At 54.5% G+C, this 18,056-nt stretch overlaps 1 protein-coding gene across 2 annotated transcripts in view; it reads left to right on the top strand.

The window, feature by feature from the left end:
- Positions 1-18,056, top strand: part of ACTN4 (actinin alpha 4) — an 82,666-nt gene that overhangs the window by 55,732 nt on the left and 8,878 nt on the right. The window contains exons 4-15 of one of the 2 annotated variants that reach the window (XM_075917223.2): positions 1,427-1,513; positions 3,007-3,094; positions 3,592-3,670; positions 4,088-4,169; positions 5,704-5,789; positions 10,458-10,550; positions 10,807-11,037; positions 11,968-12,115; positions 13,403-13,553; positions 14,653-14,761; positions 14,889-15,029; positions 15,377-15,559. In XM_075917223.2, the coding sequence (XP_075773338.1) occupies positions 1,427-1,513; positions 3,007-3,094; positions 3,592-3,670; positions 4,088-4,169; positions 5,704-5,789; positions 10,458-10,550; positions 10,807-11,037; positions 11,968-12,115; positions 13,403-13,553; positions 14,653-14,761; positions 14,889-15,029; positions 15,377-15,559 (1,478 nt within the window). Of the gene's footprint in view, positions 1-1,426; positions 1,514-3,006; positions 3,095-3,591; positions 3,671-4,087; positions 4,170-5,071; positions 5,158-5,703; positions 5,790-10,457; positions 10,551-10,806; positions 11,038-11,967; positions 12,116-13,402; positions 13,554-14,652; positions 14,762-14,888; positions 15,030-15,376; positions 15,560-18,056 lie in introns of both variants that reach the window. The other variant, XM_075917222.2, reaches the window with a different exon arrangement.

Here is an 18,056-nt window from a genome sequence, read left to right as displayed (position 1 = left end):
TGAACACACATCAGTGACAGCGCTCTACTTTAGATTGTCCACGCTACTACATTTTTAAACATGTGTTTTCTCTTGCTATTTTTGTTGGAGTTGAGTGTGGGAGAATACATTTGGTTAAATGTATCCCTCCAGGAGCAGTAAGATTAGACATGAATATTTTATTAGCATGTTTGAACCTGTTGTGCTTCGGGATATTAGCAAGCCGCTGAGTGATGGGGGTTTGGGGAGAGCTTCCCTTGGAGCAAGAAACCTCTGCTTCCTCCCTCCCTCTAAAGCATCTGGCACTGGCAGCCATTCCTGGATAGGGTTCTGGGCTAATCTGTTGTGGCAGTTTGTTTCCCCAGGAGTACAAGCTGCAACAACTCTTCATAGAACCTGTCCTTGCTCACAGAACCACAACCTGGTGCTAGGACTTGTGACACTCTCACTGTTGCTTAGGCACCCGAGGGTATTGCTAGGATGTCACTTGGCACTAGGCTACCACACAAAGCCGGTTTGACATAATCAGGTATCATGGCTCACACTGAGGTTCCATCTCTAAATATAATACATGGTGTGTTTTTTTTCTTTCTCTCGACTGTACCTGAAAACACTGCTTGTCCCAGCTATGCCACATTGCAATCCGAGGTGCAGGGGTGAGCTTTCTGAGACAAGCATCAGTTTTCCCTCCGAGCTCTCCTAGACATCAGCTCTTGCTGTGACCATTCTACAACCCTCTTGATACCTACATGGAATCCTTGAAGGGGTTACAGCCGGTCTGCGAGTTGCAAATGGTTGACTTACGACCGTTCACAGTTACAACTGAAGCTGTCGTAAATGGCGGACCCCGAGTTACAAACGCGATCCACGCTTACAGACAGCGTGGTCGCGTGTAACTCTATAGGGTCCGACTTACGAACAAACCAAGTTACAACCAATTGTTTGGTCCGTAACCGGTTCATAACTCGGAGAGAGGCTGTATTTGGTTTGGAAGAGGCTTTAGCTAGCGCAACTGTGAATGCTGGCCTTGTTACCTGTGCTCCTCTGTCAAGTATCAGAAGAAATCTTTGGCTTCTCCTTACTGCTCCTTATTTGCCCGCCAGAGTAGAGTCTTCAGGTGTGAGCTCTAACTTTGAATGAAAAGATTAGCCTCCACATGTCCTTCATAGAAGCGTTGTCCCTCTGTCCCCTCTAGAATAAATGTAAACTGGTGAAAGACACGCCAGAGTCCAAAAGCAAGAAACTCTTTCTAGATGCAGTTGGCTTACTATTTGGCTTTCAGCTGAACCCTAGACAAACACTGGGTGTTAATGGCTCTTTACTGTAGTGCCACTTGAAATAGTTTGCCTAGCTTGCTTGCTCCCGGATGTTCTTGTCTGCATTTAGAAAATGAACTTTTCCTGAATCCCTGGTGAGTTTTAATGTCAATGTTCTTCTCTTTCCTCAGAGATTGTAGATGGCAATGCGAAGATGACATTGGGTATGATCTGGACAATTATCCTTCGATTTGCCATTCAGGACATTTCTGTGGAAGGTAAGATCCAGACTTCTGCAAGCGGTGTCCTAACTCTTTGCTTTGCTCTTCTGCACATTACAGGCATCTGTGTAACTACGGCACAAAGCATGTGCGATGCAGAAAATAAAACTGGTGCAGTGAATTGATGCAGTTTTATGGTCATTCTGTTCAGTTCATGCAGCTGCAAGTCACGTTTCCTATGCACGCTTCTTTTGCTTTGGTATCTTTCACTAAATCACGTGCTGTGCCATCATCTTAACTCAGGCTTCTGCTTCACTTGCTCTGTTGCTAAATGGCTACTGTCTTCCCTTTGCTGACCCAGATTGATAACAGAAGGAAGATGAGCTTCTCCTGACTCTGCACACCAACTGGAGAATGCCCTTCCTAGAACAGAACTTAAGAACGGCCATACTGGGTCAGACCAAAGGTCCATCTAGCCCTGTATCCTGTCTGCCAACAGTGGCCAGAGCCAGGTGCCCCAGAGGGGGTGGCCCAAAGACAGTGATCGAGCAATTTGTCTCCTGCCATCCTTCTCCAGCCTTTGACAAACAGAGGCCAGGGACACCATTCCTTACCCCCTGGCTAATAGCCTTTTATGGACCTAACCTCCATGAATGTATCTAGCTCTTTTTTAAACTGTTATAGTCCTAGCCTTCACAGCCTCCTCTGGCAAGGAGTTCCACAGGTTGGCTGTGTGAAGAACTTTCTTGTTTTAGTTTTAAACCTTCTACCCATTAATTTCATTTGGTGTCCTCTAGTTCTTATATTATGGGAACAAGTAAATAACTTTTCTTTATTCACCCTCTCCACACCACTCAATTTTATATACCTCTATCATATCCTCCCTCAGTCTCCTCTTTTCTTTTTTCTAAAATGAAAAGTCCCGGTCTCTTTACCCTATCCACATATAGGACCCGTTCTAAACCCCTAATCATTTTAGTTGCTCTTTTCTGAATCTTTTCTAATGCCAAAATATCTTTTTTTGAGGTGAGACGACCACATCTGTACACCGTATTCAAGATGTCGGCGTACTATAGTTTTATTATAGGGGCAGTAAGATAGTCTTTGTCTTATTTTCTATCCCTTTTTTTAATAATTCCTAGCATCCTATTTGCTTTTTTTGACTGCCGTTGGAGCTAGAGCTCTAAATTCCCGGTTAATCAGTTAAGAAGCTAAACGTGAGATTAAACTAACGTTTAACTGGTTAACTGACTAGCGGAGGTGTGTCTCCTCGGGGACCAGTTAACTGTTACCTAGTAAGCGTCACCAGGTAAGGTTACCCATTCACATCCCTAGTTGGAGACAGCTCTGGTAGAAAATGGTGACACATAACCTTTAATTTGAATGGCAGTGCTTGGCTTGTGACTTGAACACAGGGTCCAGGTTGCATCCTTTGCTGTCTGGATAGCCTGCCATCTATTGCACTCTTGTCTCATGTTCTTGGATTAAATCTCTGCCAGGAGAGAGACGCTCCTGGACATCGTCTCTTAATTGCCCTGTGCCTCTTGCAGAGACCTCTGCCAAGGAAGGCTTGCTGCTGTGGTGCCAGAGGAAGACCGCGCCCTACAAAAATGTCAACGTACAAAATTTTCACATCAGGTAACTGCTTGCCATGCCTCCTCTTAGTGAGTGTTCACCTGTCTGCTCCTTTCCACGCTTCAGAAAGAGCACTCCATGTTGGCAGGCAGCGCCGCGGGTCTTAGACAGCAAGAAATAGCCCATTCCCTGAGCCTCTGAGACATTCCCATGAAATATTCAACGGGCCTGCCACTAGGAGAGTGGTGCTTTTAGCGCTACTTGGCTGGAACAACCCCCAAATTCATGCATGTTTTTGCCCTTGCTAAATCTGCAATTCCAGCCATTACTGCTGCTTATCTGGGTTGCTGTTCTCAGGGGTGGAAAAACCTGCAAGGCCCAGTCTAAAGGAAGCCCATAGTTAACTTGGTGTAGTACTCGAGCCTGCTATCTTGAGAGACATTAAAGCAAGGGGAATGGGACAAAAATGCATTGGAGTCGCCAGTGTGTCCTGGGGATCATGGTGTGTCATGTGTGGTACAGAGCTTGTGCATCAGCACCATCTCTGATCTTTTCTGCAGCTGGAAGGATGGTCTTGCGTTCAACGCCCTGATCCACAGACACAGGCCAGAGCTCATTGAATACGACAAGCTCAGAAAGGTACGTCTCTGCAGCGGCTGTTTTCTCTCCACAGAAGCCAAGTTCTGTGCTCCTGGGCGTGTCCCAAGGAAGCACGTCCCACTTAACCGCTCATGCCCCCATTGTAGGTGTAGGCTGTGACTTTCGGTGCTAGAAGGGACGATTTGGAAAAACCCTTCCTTTCACCTGACTGCTGCGTTTGGTGAGACAGGAGTTGGAGTCTGGCAGGGAATGGTCGGCTCATGGGAGAGGGTAATTAAGGAACCTTTGGATCTGCGGTGGGAAAGATCAGCCGTGAATGCTACAGCAAGTCTGCCTTCCAAAGGAAAGGGAGGGAGGTTAGACCGCCTGCTGAGCCGACCATCTGTTAGGAGGAATTTTGAGTGACCTGGGTTCATAACACCCTCACGCCACTTCTCCCAACTTTCCTTTTCCCAGGATGACCCTGTGACAAATCTGAACAACGCCTTCGAGGTGGCTGAGAAATACCTCGACATCCCCAAGATGTTGGACGCAGAGGGTAAGCTCTCCAAGCACTCCCGCCATTGCTGCAGCCCAGGCCCACGAGCAACCTGCTCGTCAAGGCAAAAAGAAAGGGCATTTCTCCGTTGCTGGATCCCTTCGGACTGGGAATCCGCTGGTCTGGTCTGACGGGGCAACCGGTCTGACTTGTCTTGAAAAGCGGCCTTCCCTACAGCATTCACACATCCACCCTTTATATGGCTCGGCTTGGAGCTGAGAGGTCACGGCACTGATCATGCCGCTTTGAGGCTGGTAGATGTTGTGTGGAAAACACTTCAAACCTAAAGCACTGGACTGGAAGAAAACACTTGTCACGTGTCCTGCTCAGATCCCTTTAAGCCAGACTCTGTTTCCCAGCAGGAGCTGGCTGCCCGCTGAGACCTTGGCCTTGCCCAGCTCTGCATTCACCTTTGGGAATGTAATGCTCACGGAAGCCAGTGACCTTTCCTGGCAGGGGCCATGGTGTGTACGGAACCAGAAGTGAGGCCGGAATTGAGGAACTGTGTATTGGTTACTTGGGTCAAAGTGCCCCCCAGTTCCTGTTTTGTGCAGTGCTAATTTCACTGCATGCTGTGGCCAACATTCCCTTTGTAAAAGATTAGCAGAAACTGTAACAGCTGCTCGGCCTGAGGATGAATTCAGTACCAACAGCTGCAAACGAACTCAGTCCTGGTAGACAGGCTTATCTTCCCCACCCTGAGGTCTAGCCAGGACACTCTCCATGTCCTCGGCTGCCCCTCCAGATACTCTGGCACTTCTTTTGTAGAGAGCTGTTTTCTCTGCAGGACTCCAGAATGAAGAGCGGGTTTGATTGGCACGCAGGGTGTGCCTTTGCCATCAAGCTGGACTCTGAAACCAGGCTCTCCCCAGGAGGGCATTAACATTATTGTTTGCTTGCAGACATTGTCAGCACAGCTCGCCCTGATGAGAAGGCCATCATGACCTATGTATCCAGCTTCTACCATGCCTTTTCTGGCGCGCAGAAGGTACCCAAGGGAGCTGTGTCCGTCCCACTGTAACTCTTCGAACTGCAGCATCCTACGCTGACCCAGTTTTTCTTGCAGATGGCAGTGGTCTCTTGCTGACTGGAAAGCAAACCTCAGCTAGCTCATACATGCGCTGGGTGCTGGCCAGCTCCTGTGGTTCCAGCTATTATGCAACACTAGAGGGACCAGCACGCTCATCCCTGTGGAGTAGGGGACTGGGCCAGGTCTTTAGTGTAGCAATAACCAGTAGGTCGACAAAGAGCTGTGTGAAGTGGAATGCCAAGCAGCTAGCCAGGCTTTCAAAGCAAGGGCTGCGAGAGGATAGAGCTAGTCTTTGGAGAGACCTGCACTGCTAGGGGCAGGAACGCTGAACTGAGTGGAAAGGATTTAAAGCCGCAGAACAGCCCATGTGGCTGAGTCACACTCCAGCTTAGGTTTGGATTCCAGTCTGAAGCAAGCGCTTGTTCCCCTTCAGCTGCATGCCAGAGGGGCTGGGAGATTCCCACGCTGAGCTCTTCATTCTCTCCTCCCTTTCTTTCTGCGCAGATATTGTAGGCACTCTCAGGCCCGATGAAAAGGCCATCATGACATACGTTTCCTGCTTCTACCATGCTTTCTCGGGGGCTCAGAAGGTGAGCTTTTGGCAGGTGGAGTTGCTTCTGCTTCTACGCATGTCTTGTCTGGTTCAGCTGCCACTAATCTTGTACACTAAGCAACTCTCTGGGGCTTGTTACACTGGCATTAAGGGCTTATGAGGAATGTGAAGAGTGAAAGCAGGGTCGGAATGATCATTTGAGATCGGTGGAGGAGCAGTAATGAAGCCCTGGGCAATGATAAAATCCAGGGTGGTTTGTATGTTGTATGTAGCCCTACCCCTACCCACGGGTCACTACTTCCAGCAGCTGGGAGGGAGAAAAAGGTTTTAACTGGGTTTTTTTCACTGATCTCCAAACGCTGGTGTTAAATGTAAGGTCTTCTCAGCGACTTTTTACAGTACTGGAGAGTAAGCAAGCAGTGTACTGGCTTACGTTCCAACAAGCCACAGTTACAGTCCCCTGACTGAGGCTCATTCACCATGCTTCATGCAAAGATGTCAAAACTCAAACTGCTGTCCCAAATGAAATTAAAAAGGAATCCAGCTGGGGATGTGCGGAAGAGGGTTCGTTAAGTTCCCAAATAACAGCCCCCGTGGCTGTCAGGGTGCAGGGGGATAGCTGACAGAGTGCTCGGCTGAAATTAGCATGCAGGTATTTACGATCACACTGGGAATTTGGCTCACAGGCATAATGAGCACAAATCTGGGTGACTCCGTTGACTTAATCAAATTTGATTCTGCATTAGGCTTTTCATTTCCCATGAAAATGCCATGTCTATGCACAAGGCATTGCGCTCAGGTCATTGGCATGTCGAGTAGCGGCAGCACTGAAATCATTTGAAAGCCTTGGTGAGGACAGTTTAACCTCGTCTCTGTCCTGTTTGCTTTCTCATCCCCTTCCCAAGCTCTGTCTCGTGCAGTTACAGTTCTTATTCAGAGCCCTTAGCACTGCTCTTAGGCACTGCAGCAAAAGTAGCACCAAATGATATTGCCATCAGCAATCTCTATAGAAGCTTTCTTAGCCCCTTTTTATCTCGGGGAGCGTTTGTTTCTTTAGTAGTGGAAATGATCACCAGGAAGCTTAGGTCTGGAGTTCTGTCAGCGAGGCATTGCTTAAGCAATGCACAAGCAAACTACACACTCCGCTCCTGACAGTGCCCAAATCCAGAATAGGCTAGCCGCCTGTTCCCTCTGCGTTGTTGGGGAAAGGACAGGTGTTCTCTGAAACCAGTGTGACTCTTCGTGTTGAAAACTGATTGGGAAGAATTTCCTACAGCGGTAGCTAGATACTGCCCCTAGATAATGACATTTTGATACCATACCACAAGTGCTAAGTCCCATTTTCAAAAGTGCCTGGGTTTTGAGGCCCCCAAAAGCCCATTAACCGTCATTGAGACAAAGCCCATTTTGGAAATGGGTCTTGTGCTCCCTTACCTTACATTCTAGCATTGCCCTGACTCACTGGTCTGTGGGAGCGAGCCATTCCACCTCTGGCTCTCAGAACGAGGCACCTCTGCTAACAGCAGATCTACCAGGGTTACTCTTACCAGCATTCTGCTCGCTAAAATCTGAAGCTAGATTGCAAGCAGGAATTGCTGTGCTGCTTCCATTCTTCACGCTGTTCTTAAGCTGTGGTTTTCCCTTCCTTCCTTGCCTTACCGCACGAAATGGTTGTAGCTGGTAGAGCGAAAATCCAGGTCAGCTGGACTGGAAGTGTTTGTGTAGCTGCTGCGGTGTGGGAGGCTGAGAGGCATCTTGAATTGCTGATTCACTTTAAATGCCATTTTAGCGCTAACTGCAATTCAGGAGAGAAATGAGCCGTTTGGCTGCCTTGCTGCAGACCGAGTTGATGTGACCTGCTTTGATTTTGAGAGAGCTGTTGAGTAAACTCCTTGGGGTAGGGCTCATGATTGCCCTACAGGAGCCAGCCCCACTGAGACCTTCTGATGAGACTGAACCAAGTTTCGCTGTAGTGGCTGTTACTTGTCATCCTGTTATTGGTGCATCGCTGAAACTGACCTCAGTGGCTGAGGCCCGAGTCTAGATGAAGTGCCTGGCCATTACAGCCATATAAAATGGTCCTGCTCTAGTTTGGTAGTGTGTCCTCCCGGCTTTTCACTGTTGGGAATGTGCAGTACGGCGGCACAGACTGCTCAGGCAGAACTAGAAGCATTCCATTTCAAACGTGAGGCACCAGGAGTGCTTGGACCAAAGAGGAGGAGTAGCTTCCGTTATTGCTTGTATTGTGCTAGGCACTCTGCAAACACAGCACCCACGCTCAGCTGTGCCCCGAAGACTTTCCAGTCTGAGACAACGGGTGACCAGACAGATGGTGGAGTTACCGTGTTAGTCAAGGGGGTGAGCAGTGGTCAGAGCACGCTAAAGAGCCTGATTGTTCATGTGTTTTGTAGGCATCACGACTACTCTGACATGCCTTCGGGCTTTGAATGGCCATTCCCCTTGTCAGGAACGGAGTTGCCCAAGCTAGCAGATATTGGCCTAATCTGTAGTACAGTCTAGGGCAGAGCCGGGGAGCTTGCCAGGGCTGCTGGCTGCGAAGTTGTGAAGCCGTTGACTCTGCTTGCAGCAGAACGTTGGGAGTGCCCAATCCGTAAATTACCTCAGCCCCAAGCACGTCGTGTTTTACGGTTCAGAGATTCTAAGGCCAGAAGGAGCCACTGAGGCCATCTCGTCTGACCTGGCCTTAGAGCATCCCCAAAACAACCCCCAGTGCAGAACTAGGCTCCTGGCCCTGCCAGCTGCTCCCCGGCTGCATTAAGCTAGTCGGCACAGTCTGTTCGGCTCCAAGCTGTGATCATTAAAGATCAGGATCATATCAGGAAAGCGAAAACCTTGTATTGGCTGGGTGCATTAACCTTGTTTGCTAGCCAGTGTGTGAAACCACCCGCATGTCAGACTTATCCCATCTGGCCTGAAATTCTTCTCTTCCATTCTGAACTCCAGTGCATTAGCTAGCACTTCTCACAGGCGCTCCCTGGGCGGGTGTAACGTGTGAAATTCTGGCCTGGCCCAGCGTGTTTTATTGTTCTTTGTCTGACCCTAATCTTTGGGAGCACAGCTGGCGTGTTCTCTGCATCAGCTGGGCTTTATTAGCTTCTCGCATGTGGTGGTTTTTCCAGTGCGCTTGTGTGTGTGCCGTGCTCTCAAATTCCAGGCCCAGGTCGGAGGTGGCAACTGATGTGTGCTGCATTGTGAGCATGTCTAATTGGTTTACGTGGTGCCCTGCAGTGTGCGGAACAGAGGACTGCTTAGACTCCAGACTGCTTATCTCATGCTCTGTTGCTAAAGGGATTCAAACTTCTGATGTCTAGTCTTTTTGGCAACTCGTTTCCCCAGCTGTTTTCCTCTCCCCATCCTCCTATAGACCCTCTTCACTATTTCTGTTGATGTCTGGCTTTCAACTCCTCTTCTTGGACTCTTTCTGTGCTGCCTACAAGGTACTTGATCTCTTGATTTTCCTTCTTTGCATCCATGTGTCCCATTCTCCTACATAAAACACAGGGATTTCATCTTTCCCCACCTGCCTGGCAAAAGGAAGATGTGTGTATCGTACTAAAGACTGCAGTAAAATTTAAGTCAAGGAACGGGCTTGTCCTCCCTGACACAGAGAAATGATTAATAAACGTGGCTACTTCTGGCCTCAGTGCTGTAATTCTGGGACGACCGTAATCCAAAATGCAACTGCTGAAAGCCACGGGACACTACCCAGGCAGTGCCTTGACAAATACCCAATTCTGCAGCCCAATCCTGTGTTCATTGCGCACTGGGAGTCTGAGGGTGCTGAATACGGAGTGCGGGACACCAAATGGAGGGGTTCTGGCCCTACCACAAACATGCTAACTTGGCAAAATTCTAGTTCACAAATTCTGTTAGCCCGTCCAGTTAACGGTCCATGTGCGAATGCAGCATTCTGGGCTTGTATCACTGGCAGCTGCAACTGACTACATGCCCCATTCTCGCTGGGCGTGGTGCCCAGGGAAGCTGTGGGTGTCAGGGGGCTGAGGAGAGGATCTGGGAGCAGCAGTGGGAAGATGACACACCAGCAGCTTGTTCGTAATTGCTGCAGGCTGGCTCTGAAGTCTTGCAGTGATGAGCACATGCCCATTACTGCAGCTAGCAAGCTGTGCTTTCACAAGATCCTGGGGAGACGCCTTAGACACAGGCACATGAGGCGTAGTCATGAGCACTAGGGCTTATACCGGCTTTGTCCCAGAGCTGGGTGCCACACGGCGCTCAGGCCAAATGTTCTCCCAAGGCCATTGAGCTATCACCTGCTGTGCTGAGCTTGCAAGCCTGAGCTCCCAAGCACGGCGGGAGGCTCCCTGCTTGGCGGAAGCCTCAGCCACCGGAGGGAAGAGAGAGCTGGTGCTGGCAGAGCACACCTGGGCAGCTCCATACCCTCACCCCTGCTGTCTGGGCAGTGCCGCCGGGCCTGGCAGCCTCCCTGCTGGACGAGTTACACTGTCGTGTGTCGCACACAGGGCATCATCTGGCCGATGAAGCCGGGGAGTAAATCGTCCACGTGGCATGGCAAGCGCTCGTTAGCGCGGTCAGGCAGTCCCTCTGACGGGCCTGGCTGCCTGTCCTCTGTGTGAGGGCTGGGCAGATGTAACCTGACTGCTGGCTTGTCCTGGCTGCTCTGCTGCAAATGAGCCTAAAATCTCCCCTCCCTGTCTCCTCCCAGGCTGAGACAGCAGCCAACCGGATTTGCAAAGTGCTGGCGGTGAACCAGGAGAACGAGCACCTGATGGAGGACTATGAGAGACTGGCCTCTGACGTGAGTCCCCTGGCTTCTGGTCCCCTCCCTGTGTGCTGGAGGCTGCTGGGTCCTGGCGGGTTGTTGCTGAGGATGGAGTAGCTTTGGGATGAGAGACCAGGCGTGTTGCTAGCTGGGGAGGCGTGTCTCCACGGGATGCTGTCAGGTTGTGCCGTCCCTGGCATGACAGCAACTTTCCCCCTTTAAAAACCAATGATGAGGGGGAGATGGCTGCTGCTCCCCACGCTCCTTTTACTCAGCCTCTGCCCTTCCGCAGCTGCTGGAGTGGATTAAACGCACTGTCCCCTGGCTGGAGGACCGTGTCCCACAGAAGACCATTCATGAGATGCAGCAGAAACTGGAAGACTTCCGTGACTACAGGCGGGTCCATAAGCCTCCCAAAGTGCAGGAGAAGTGTCAGCTGGAGATAAACTTCAACACCTTGCAGACTAAACTCCGGCTGAGCAACCGGCCTGCCTTCATGCCCTCGGAGGGCAAGATGGTCTCGGTGAGTAGCTGGGGTGTTGCCTGAAGCACGCAAGGGGGGCAGGGCGAAGCAGAGCAACGCCTGCAGCACAGCGGAGTGAGCACAACTCAGTTTAGCCCAGCTGAGGAGGGAGCTGGTCTGAGTCCACTTTCTGCTTCTGTTAACTGTCCAGCAGCAGCTTCCTGCTAGGGACCTGTGTACAGGGCACTGCGGCCTAGAATCTGCCGCCTTGTATTCTGCATGCTTCCTGGCTGCAAACGGTACTGCCTAGAAGGGCTGGATTTGTGAGCTTGCGTTGGAAGATCAAGGGCCAAATCTGAATCTCGCTTACCCCCACAAATACCGGCTTGGGAGTGCAGTAGTGTAGGCCAGGGCCCTTCGTGGGCATTAACAGCCATTTCAGTGTCCCGTTTCTCTGTGTGCCAGAGATGCGCAAGCTCTTCTGCTCCTGGCAGCAAAGACATTGTGGCATTTAACTTCCCCCATGGCTAGTGATGCTGCTGCTCCGCCAGCCGCTCCACTGATAGTCCTTGCGCACTCCTGCCCATGGCTAGGAGAGGTGGTGCGTCCCTGCCCCGACATCCTGCTGGAAATACGGGCTACTCATGCACTTCAAGGCCAGAAAGGCCCACTGTGATCATGTGGTCTCGTCCCCTGTATAACTCAGGCCAGAGACCTGCCCCCAAATAACTCGAGCAGAGCTGTTGGAGAAACATCTCTCCTTGATTTAACCCTGCCCAGTGATAATTAATTCCTCTGTTAGCCATGTTCTTTGTCCAGCTTCAGCTTCCAGACATTGACCGGCTAGATCTCCCCTGCTAGACTGGCAAACCCTGGAAATATTTGTTCCCCATCGTGCTGAGATTTCCCTTATGTGCTTCATACATTTTTCTGGCTCTGACCCAACTATTCATTGTTCTAACCCACTGGCTTCCTATGCTTGAACCTCAGGACATTAATAATGGCTGGCAGCACTTGGAACAGGCTGAGAAGGGTTACGAAGAGTGGCTGCTGAACGAGATCAGGCGTCTGGAGCGGCTGGACCACCTCGCTGAAAAGTTCAGGCAGAAAGCCTCCATCCACGAGTCTTGGACTGAAGGTAGCCACGTGTCTCTGGGCCTAGGAATTGGTCAGGGTGAGCTGGGTCTGGCAAAAGGAACATAACAGCTATACTGGGTCAGAGCAAAGGTCCATCTAGCACAGTGTCCTGTCGGCTGACAGTGGCCAATACCAGCTGCCCCAGAGGGAGGGAACACAACGGAATCCTCACGTGATCCCTCCCCTGTCATCCATTTCCTGACAGAGGCTAGGGACACCATTCCTACCCATCCTGGCTAATGGCCATCGATGGACGTAATCTCCATCAATCTAGCTAGCGCTTGTTTGAACCCTAGTCCTCACCACATCCTCTGGCAAGGAGTTCCACACGTCAACTGTGCACGGAGTGAAGAAAAACTTCCTTTGGTTTGTTTTAAACCTGCTGCCTCTTCATTGCGTTGGGTGACCCCTAGTTCTAGTGTGGGAGCAAGTCAGTAACTTTTCCTTGTTCACTTTTTCCACACCAGTCATGATTTTATGGCCCTCTCTCCTATCCCCCCTTCAACTCTTCTTTGTGAAGCTGAAAAGGCCCAGTCTCTTTAATCTCTTCAGATTAAAGTCTCCTGTGAACTCCCTGCCAGAGGATTTTGTGAAGACTGGGACTTTGAACAAAGCTCAAAAAAGAGCTAGATAGATTCCTGGAGGTTAGGTCCATCAATGGCTATCAGCCAGGATAGGTGTCCCCAGCCACTGTTTGTCTGGGAACGGGTGACAGGCGAGGGATCGCGTGAGGATTAGGTTGTAATGCCCCCCTCTGGGGTATGTGGCATTGGCTGCTGCTGGCAGGCAGGACACAGGGCTGGATGGACCGTTCTTAGGCTCAGATGTTCTTACTGGCCACGGGTGTGTCTGACCCTACGCACTGCAGCATCCTGTGAGCGCAGGTAGAAGCTGAGCAGGCTGCCGCCGTGTTAGTAACCTTCCCGGGCATCCCCTTGCCGCTCAGTCGCTGCCCTGCAGAGTCCCTCCAGCCTGGGCTGCCCTTGGCTGACTTCATGGCCAATCTGCCCGGGGCCGGGGCCATAGCACCAGGTGGCTGCTGCTCTGTTAATCTGCCATGTCCTTGCCCTTAGAGGGCTGAGCCCGTCCCGTGAAACCCCAGCACGTGGGGACAAGATCTGTGGATGCAGAGGGGGTGAGCCAGGGATGGGACACCGCTGCCCATCTCTCAGCCTTCTCTGCGAGCTCCAGCTCCTGAGTGTGGTGGGGGCAGGGGCAGACCCGCAAGGCTGAATGTTGCTCCCCTGGGTGCTGGGGGTGATGGGCTGTGCTGCTCTCCCTCCCCCAGGGAAGGAAGCCATGCTGAGGCAGAAGGACTACGAAACCGCCACCCTGTCAGACATCAAAGCCCTCATCAGGAAGCACGAGGCCTTCGAGAGCGACCTGGCAGCTCACCAGGACCGTGTGGAGCAGATTGCAGCCATTGCGCAGGAGCTCAAGTAGGCGCCTCCCATGGGTCCCTGCCCCCTTCCGCCCACCAGCGGCATGGCTTGCCTGGCCCAGACAGCATAGCCACGTGGGGCAGGAGAGACCGGGCCTGGCTTAGTGTCAGGAGTGGCTTGTCAGTCGCTGCCGGTCCAGTGCCCGGCCTGCCCCGTCTGTTCTGTTCCACCCCTGTGTAAGCCCGGAGAGGCGTTTGCCGGGTACCCATCGGTCCCTGGCACCGATTCCCCCGTCCGGGGCCTGGACAAAGAGACACTGTCCCAGGCTTTGGCAGAGTTGGGCGCTCTTACACGCTTTTTTCCAAGGAGGCCTGGCTCTTGCGACTGGACTGTTGGGCACCTCTGTTTGCTGGGTCCTACGAGGGTGGTGCTCCCCAGAATACACACAGTGCCCCCATTGTTCTGTCCCCGTCCCCTCCCCCGCTGTACAAATGCAGTTATTGTAAGAGATTCCCGCGAGCCGCGGCCTCTTTCCAGCCAGATAAACTTGCGCACAATTAGTTCACTGAGAGCCGAAGGCAAGGCACAGCCATGAATGGAGTCCTTATCCCAGTGGCGGAGAACCTGGAGCACTGCTTCCTGGAGAGAGCCTGCGGAGGGGAGGGGCAGCTGCTGTCTCCCTTTCAGCGGGGCTCACGGCTAGCCCTGCCACCCTCCCTCAGCCTCCAGCTTTACGCCCAGCCTCAGACATGCACCCACTTCTGGCCTTCCAGCAGCACTCGGCCCCGTGCTGGGGGCCTGCGGGTTAAGCTCCCCGTTGCTGAAAGTGCTGCCTGTTGGCAGACATGTCTGCGGCACGCTCGGCTCGGTGCAGGCGCCGCAGCAGAGGTGAGGCGCTGCTTCGCCATGCCTGCTGCGCGACCCCACAGGGGACGGCTCCAGCAGCCCTCCCTGCTGCACCGTGGCTCCTCGGGTCCCACCTGCTGCCGCCGGGTAGGCAAGGCCACTCTAAGCAAGGTGGTGCTAGCTGGTGGAATCACACACCCCTGCAGCCTTCCCCACGTCCCCCAGTGCCCTGGCTGGGAGGCTGGAGCTGGAGGGGAGCCACGGTCTAGGGAAGGCTTTTAGCAAGTACATTACTTGTGTGTTCCCCCAGTGAGCTGGATTACTACGACTCCCCCAGCGTGAATGCTCGGTGCCAGAAGATCTGTGATCAGTGGGACGCTCTGGGGTCCCTGACCCACAGCAGGAGAGAAGCCCTTGAGGTAAGCAAGTCTTTGCTGGTGCTGTGCTCTGCCTCCCAGAGGCAGGGAGAGGTAAAGAGCCGCCACGGCCTGGTGGAGGCATGCCCGTGCCTGTTCCTAATTCAGCTGGGCCTGTCCCCCTGCTCAGAAAACAGAGAAGCAGCTGGAGACCATTGACCAGCTGCACCTGGAGTACGCCAAGAGGGCGGCGCCATTCAACAACTGGATGGAGAGCGCCATGGAGGACCTGCAGGACATGTTCATTGTGCACACCATCGAGGAGATAGAGGTAGGAGGGGCCAGGGCTTGGGGACACTGCTCCCCCAGGCTAGAAGGCTGGCTTATGTGGCCGTAGATCGTGCTCCTTGGAGAGGCTCTTTGGGGCCATCTTGTGACTGGGTTTCTGTGCCCCAGCGTCCCACAGCTGCGGTTAGGTTGGGTCGCTGGGATCCAGAGCGTCTGTTTCCATTGACTTGTGAGCTCTGATGCATCTTTTTGCCTGAACCCCTCACCACCTGAGGGCGCTGCAAGGCAGCATTTTGCCTGTCCCCAGCGGGGCGGGACAGGGCTCGCTAAAATGCTCTCTGGCCTCTTAGCTTTCAGCTGTTTGTCTGACTGGGATGCTCTCTCTGCCAGGGCCTGATTGCCGCGCACGACCAGTTCAAATCCACCCTGCCTGACGCAGACAAAGAGCGTGAGGCCATCCTGGGCATCCAGAGCGAGGCTCAGCGAATTGCGGACTACAACAGCATCAAGCTGCCCGGGAACAACCCCTACACATCGGTCACCCCGCAGATCATCAACTCCAAGTGGGAAAGGGTGGGTAACGCTGCCCCCGCTCTGCTTGCAGGGCTGCCCAGAAGTACCCGGGTTTGCTCAGCCATTGCTGGCTTGTTCGTCAGGCTGCCTGGCTGGAAACCTAGCCACTGCCTTGGGAAAGAGAGCAGGTAAAATAGGCTCCTGCTGCTGATGCCTCTGCCCCCAGCTGACCCCGCTCATAGGGTGTGCTGTGGATGGTCACTTGTAACCCGTTCGCAGCCCCGTGGATGGCTGCGTGTTCCCAGCTCTGCGGGCTTATCGGGGGAGATGGGGGTTCAGATCGCTGGATGGCTGTGTGTTCCCAGCTCTGCGGGCTTATCGGGGGAGATGGGGGTTCAGATCGCTGGATGGCTGTGTGTTCCCAGCTCTGCGGGCTTATCGGGGGAGATGGGGGTTCAGATCGCTGGATGGCTGCGTGTTCCCAGCTCTGCGGGCTTATCGGGGGAGATGGGGGTTCAGATCGCTGGATGGCTGCGTGTTCCCAGCTCTGCGGGCTTAGTGGGGGGGGGGGGGGGGCTCTGATCGCTGGATGGCTGTGTGTTCCCAGCTCTGCGGGCTTAGTGGGGGGGGGGGGGGGGCTCTGATCGCTGGATGGCTGTGTGTTCCCAGCTCTGCGGGCTTAGTGGGGGGGGGGGGGGGCTCTGATCGCTGGATGGCTGCGTGTTCCCAGCTCTGCGGGCTTAGTGGGGGGGGGGGGGGGCTCTGATCGCTGGATGGCTGTGTGTTCCCAGCTCTGCGGGCTTAGTGGGGGGGGGGGGGGGGGCTCTGATCGCTGGATGGCTGCGTGTTCCCAGCTCTGCGGGCTTAGTGGGGGGGGGGGGGGGGGGCTCTGATCGCTGGATGGCTGCGTGTTCCCAGCTCTGCGGGCTTAGTGGGGGGGGGGGGGGCTCTGATCGCTGGATGGCTGCGTGTTCCCAGCTCTGCGGGCTTAGTGGGGGGGGGGGGGGGCTCTGATCGCTGGATGGCTGTGTGTTCCCAGCTCTGCGGGCTTAGTGGGGGGGGGGGGGGCTCTGATCACTGGATGGCTGCGTGTTCCCAGCTCTGCGGGCTTAGTGGGGGGGGGGGGGGCTCTGATCGCTGGATGGCTGTGTGTTCCCAGCTCTGCGGGCTTAGTGGGGGGGGGGGGGGGGGGGCTCTGATCGCTGGATGGCTGCGTGTTCCCAGCTCTGCGGGCTTAGTGGGGGGGGGGGGGGGCTCTGATCACTGGATGGCTGTGTGTTCCCAGCTCTGCGGGCTTAGTGGGGGGGGGGGGCTCTGATCACTGGATGGCTGCGTGTTCCCAGCTCTGCGGGCTTAGTGGGGGGGGGGGGGCTCTGATCACTGGATGGCTGTGTGTTCCCAGCTCTGCGGGCTTAGTGGGGGGGGGGGGCTCTGATCACTGGATGGCTGCGTGTTCCCAGCTCTGCGGGCTTAGTGGGGGGGGGGGGGGGCTCTGATCGCTGGATGGCTGCGTGTTCCCAGCTCTGCGGGCTTAGTGTGGGGGGGGGGGGGGGCTCTGATCACTGGATGGCTGTGTGTTCCCAGCTCTGCGGGCTTAGTGGGGGGGGGGGGCTCTGATCACTGGATGGCTGCGTGTTCCCAGCTCTGCGGGCTTAGTGGGGGGGGGGGGGGCTCTGATCACTGGATGGCTGTGTGTTCCCAGCTCTGCGGGCTTAGTGGGGGGGGGGGGCTCTGATCACTGGATGGCTGCGTGTTCCCAGCTCTGCGGGCTTAGTGGGGGGGGGGGGGGGCTCTGATCGCTGGATGGCTGCGTGTTCCCAGCTCTGCGGGCTTAGTGGGGGGGGGGGGGGGCTCTGATCGCTGGATGGCTGCGTGTTCCCAGCTCAGTAGGCTGGGGGGGGGGGGGGGCTCAGATCGCTGGATGGCTGCGTGTTCCCAGCTCAGTAGGCTGGGGGGGGGGGGGGGGGCTCTGATCGCTGGATGGCTGCGTGTTCCCAGCTCTGCGGGCTTAGTGGGGGGGGGGGGGGGCTCTGATCACTGGATGGCTGCGTGTTCCCAGCTCAGTAGGCTGGGGGGGGGGGGGGGGGCTCAGATCGCTGGATGGCTGCGTGTTCCCAGCTCAGTAGGCTGGGGGGGGGGGGGGGCTCTGATCACTGGATGGCTGCGTGTTCCCAGCTCAGTAGGCTGGGGGGGGGGGGGGGGGGGGGCTCTGATCGCTGGATGGCTGCGTGTTCCCAGCTCTGCGGGCTTAGTGGGGGGGGGGGGGCTCTGATCACTGGATGGCTGCGTGTTCCCAGCTCTGCGGGCTTAGTGGGGGGGGGGGGGGGGGCTCTGATCGCTGGATGGCTGCGTGTTCCCAGCTCTGCGGGCTTAGTGGGGGGGGGGGGGGGGCTCTGATCGCTGGATGGCTGCGTGTTCCCAGCTCTGCGGGCTTAGTGGGGGGGGGGGCTCTGATCACTGGATGGCTGCGTGTTCCCAGCTCTGCGGGCTTAGTGGGGGGGGGGGGGGGGGCTCTGATCACTGGATGGCTGCGTGTTCCCAGCTCAGTAGGCTGGGG

This window comes from Pelodiscus sinensis, chromosome 18 (genome assembly GCF_052426305.1).
Source record: "Pelodiscus sinensis isolate ZL-2025 chromosome 18, ASM5242630v1, whole genome shotgun sequence".
Taxonomy (NCBI): Eukaryota; Metazoa; Chordata; order Testudines; family Trionychidae; genus Pelodiscus; species Pelodiscus sinensis.
Note: the sequence above shows the minus strand (reverse complement) of the source record. Positions and strands in the feature narration are given on the sequence as shown.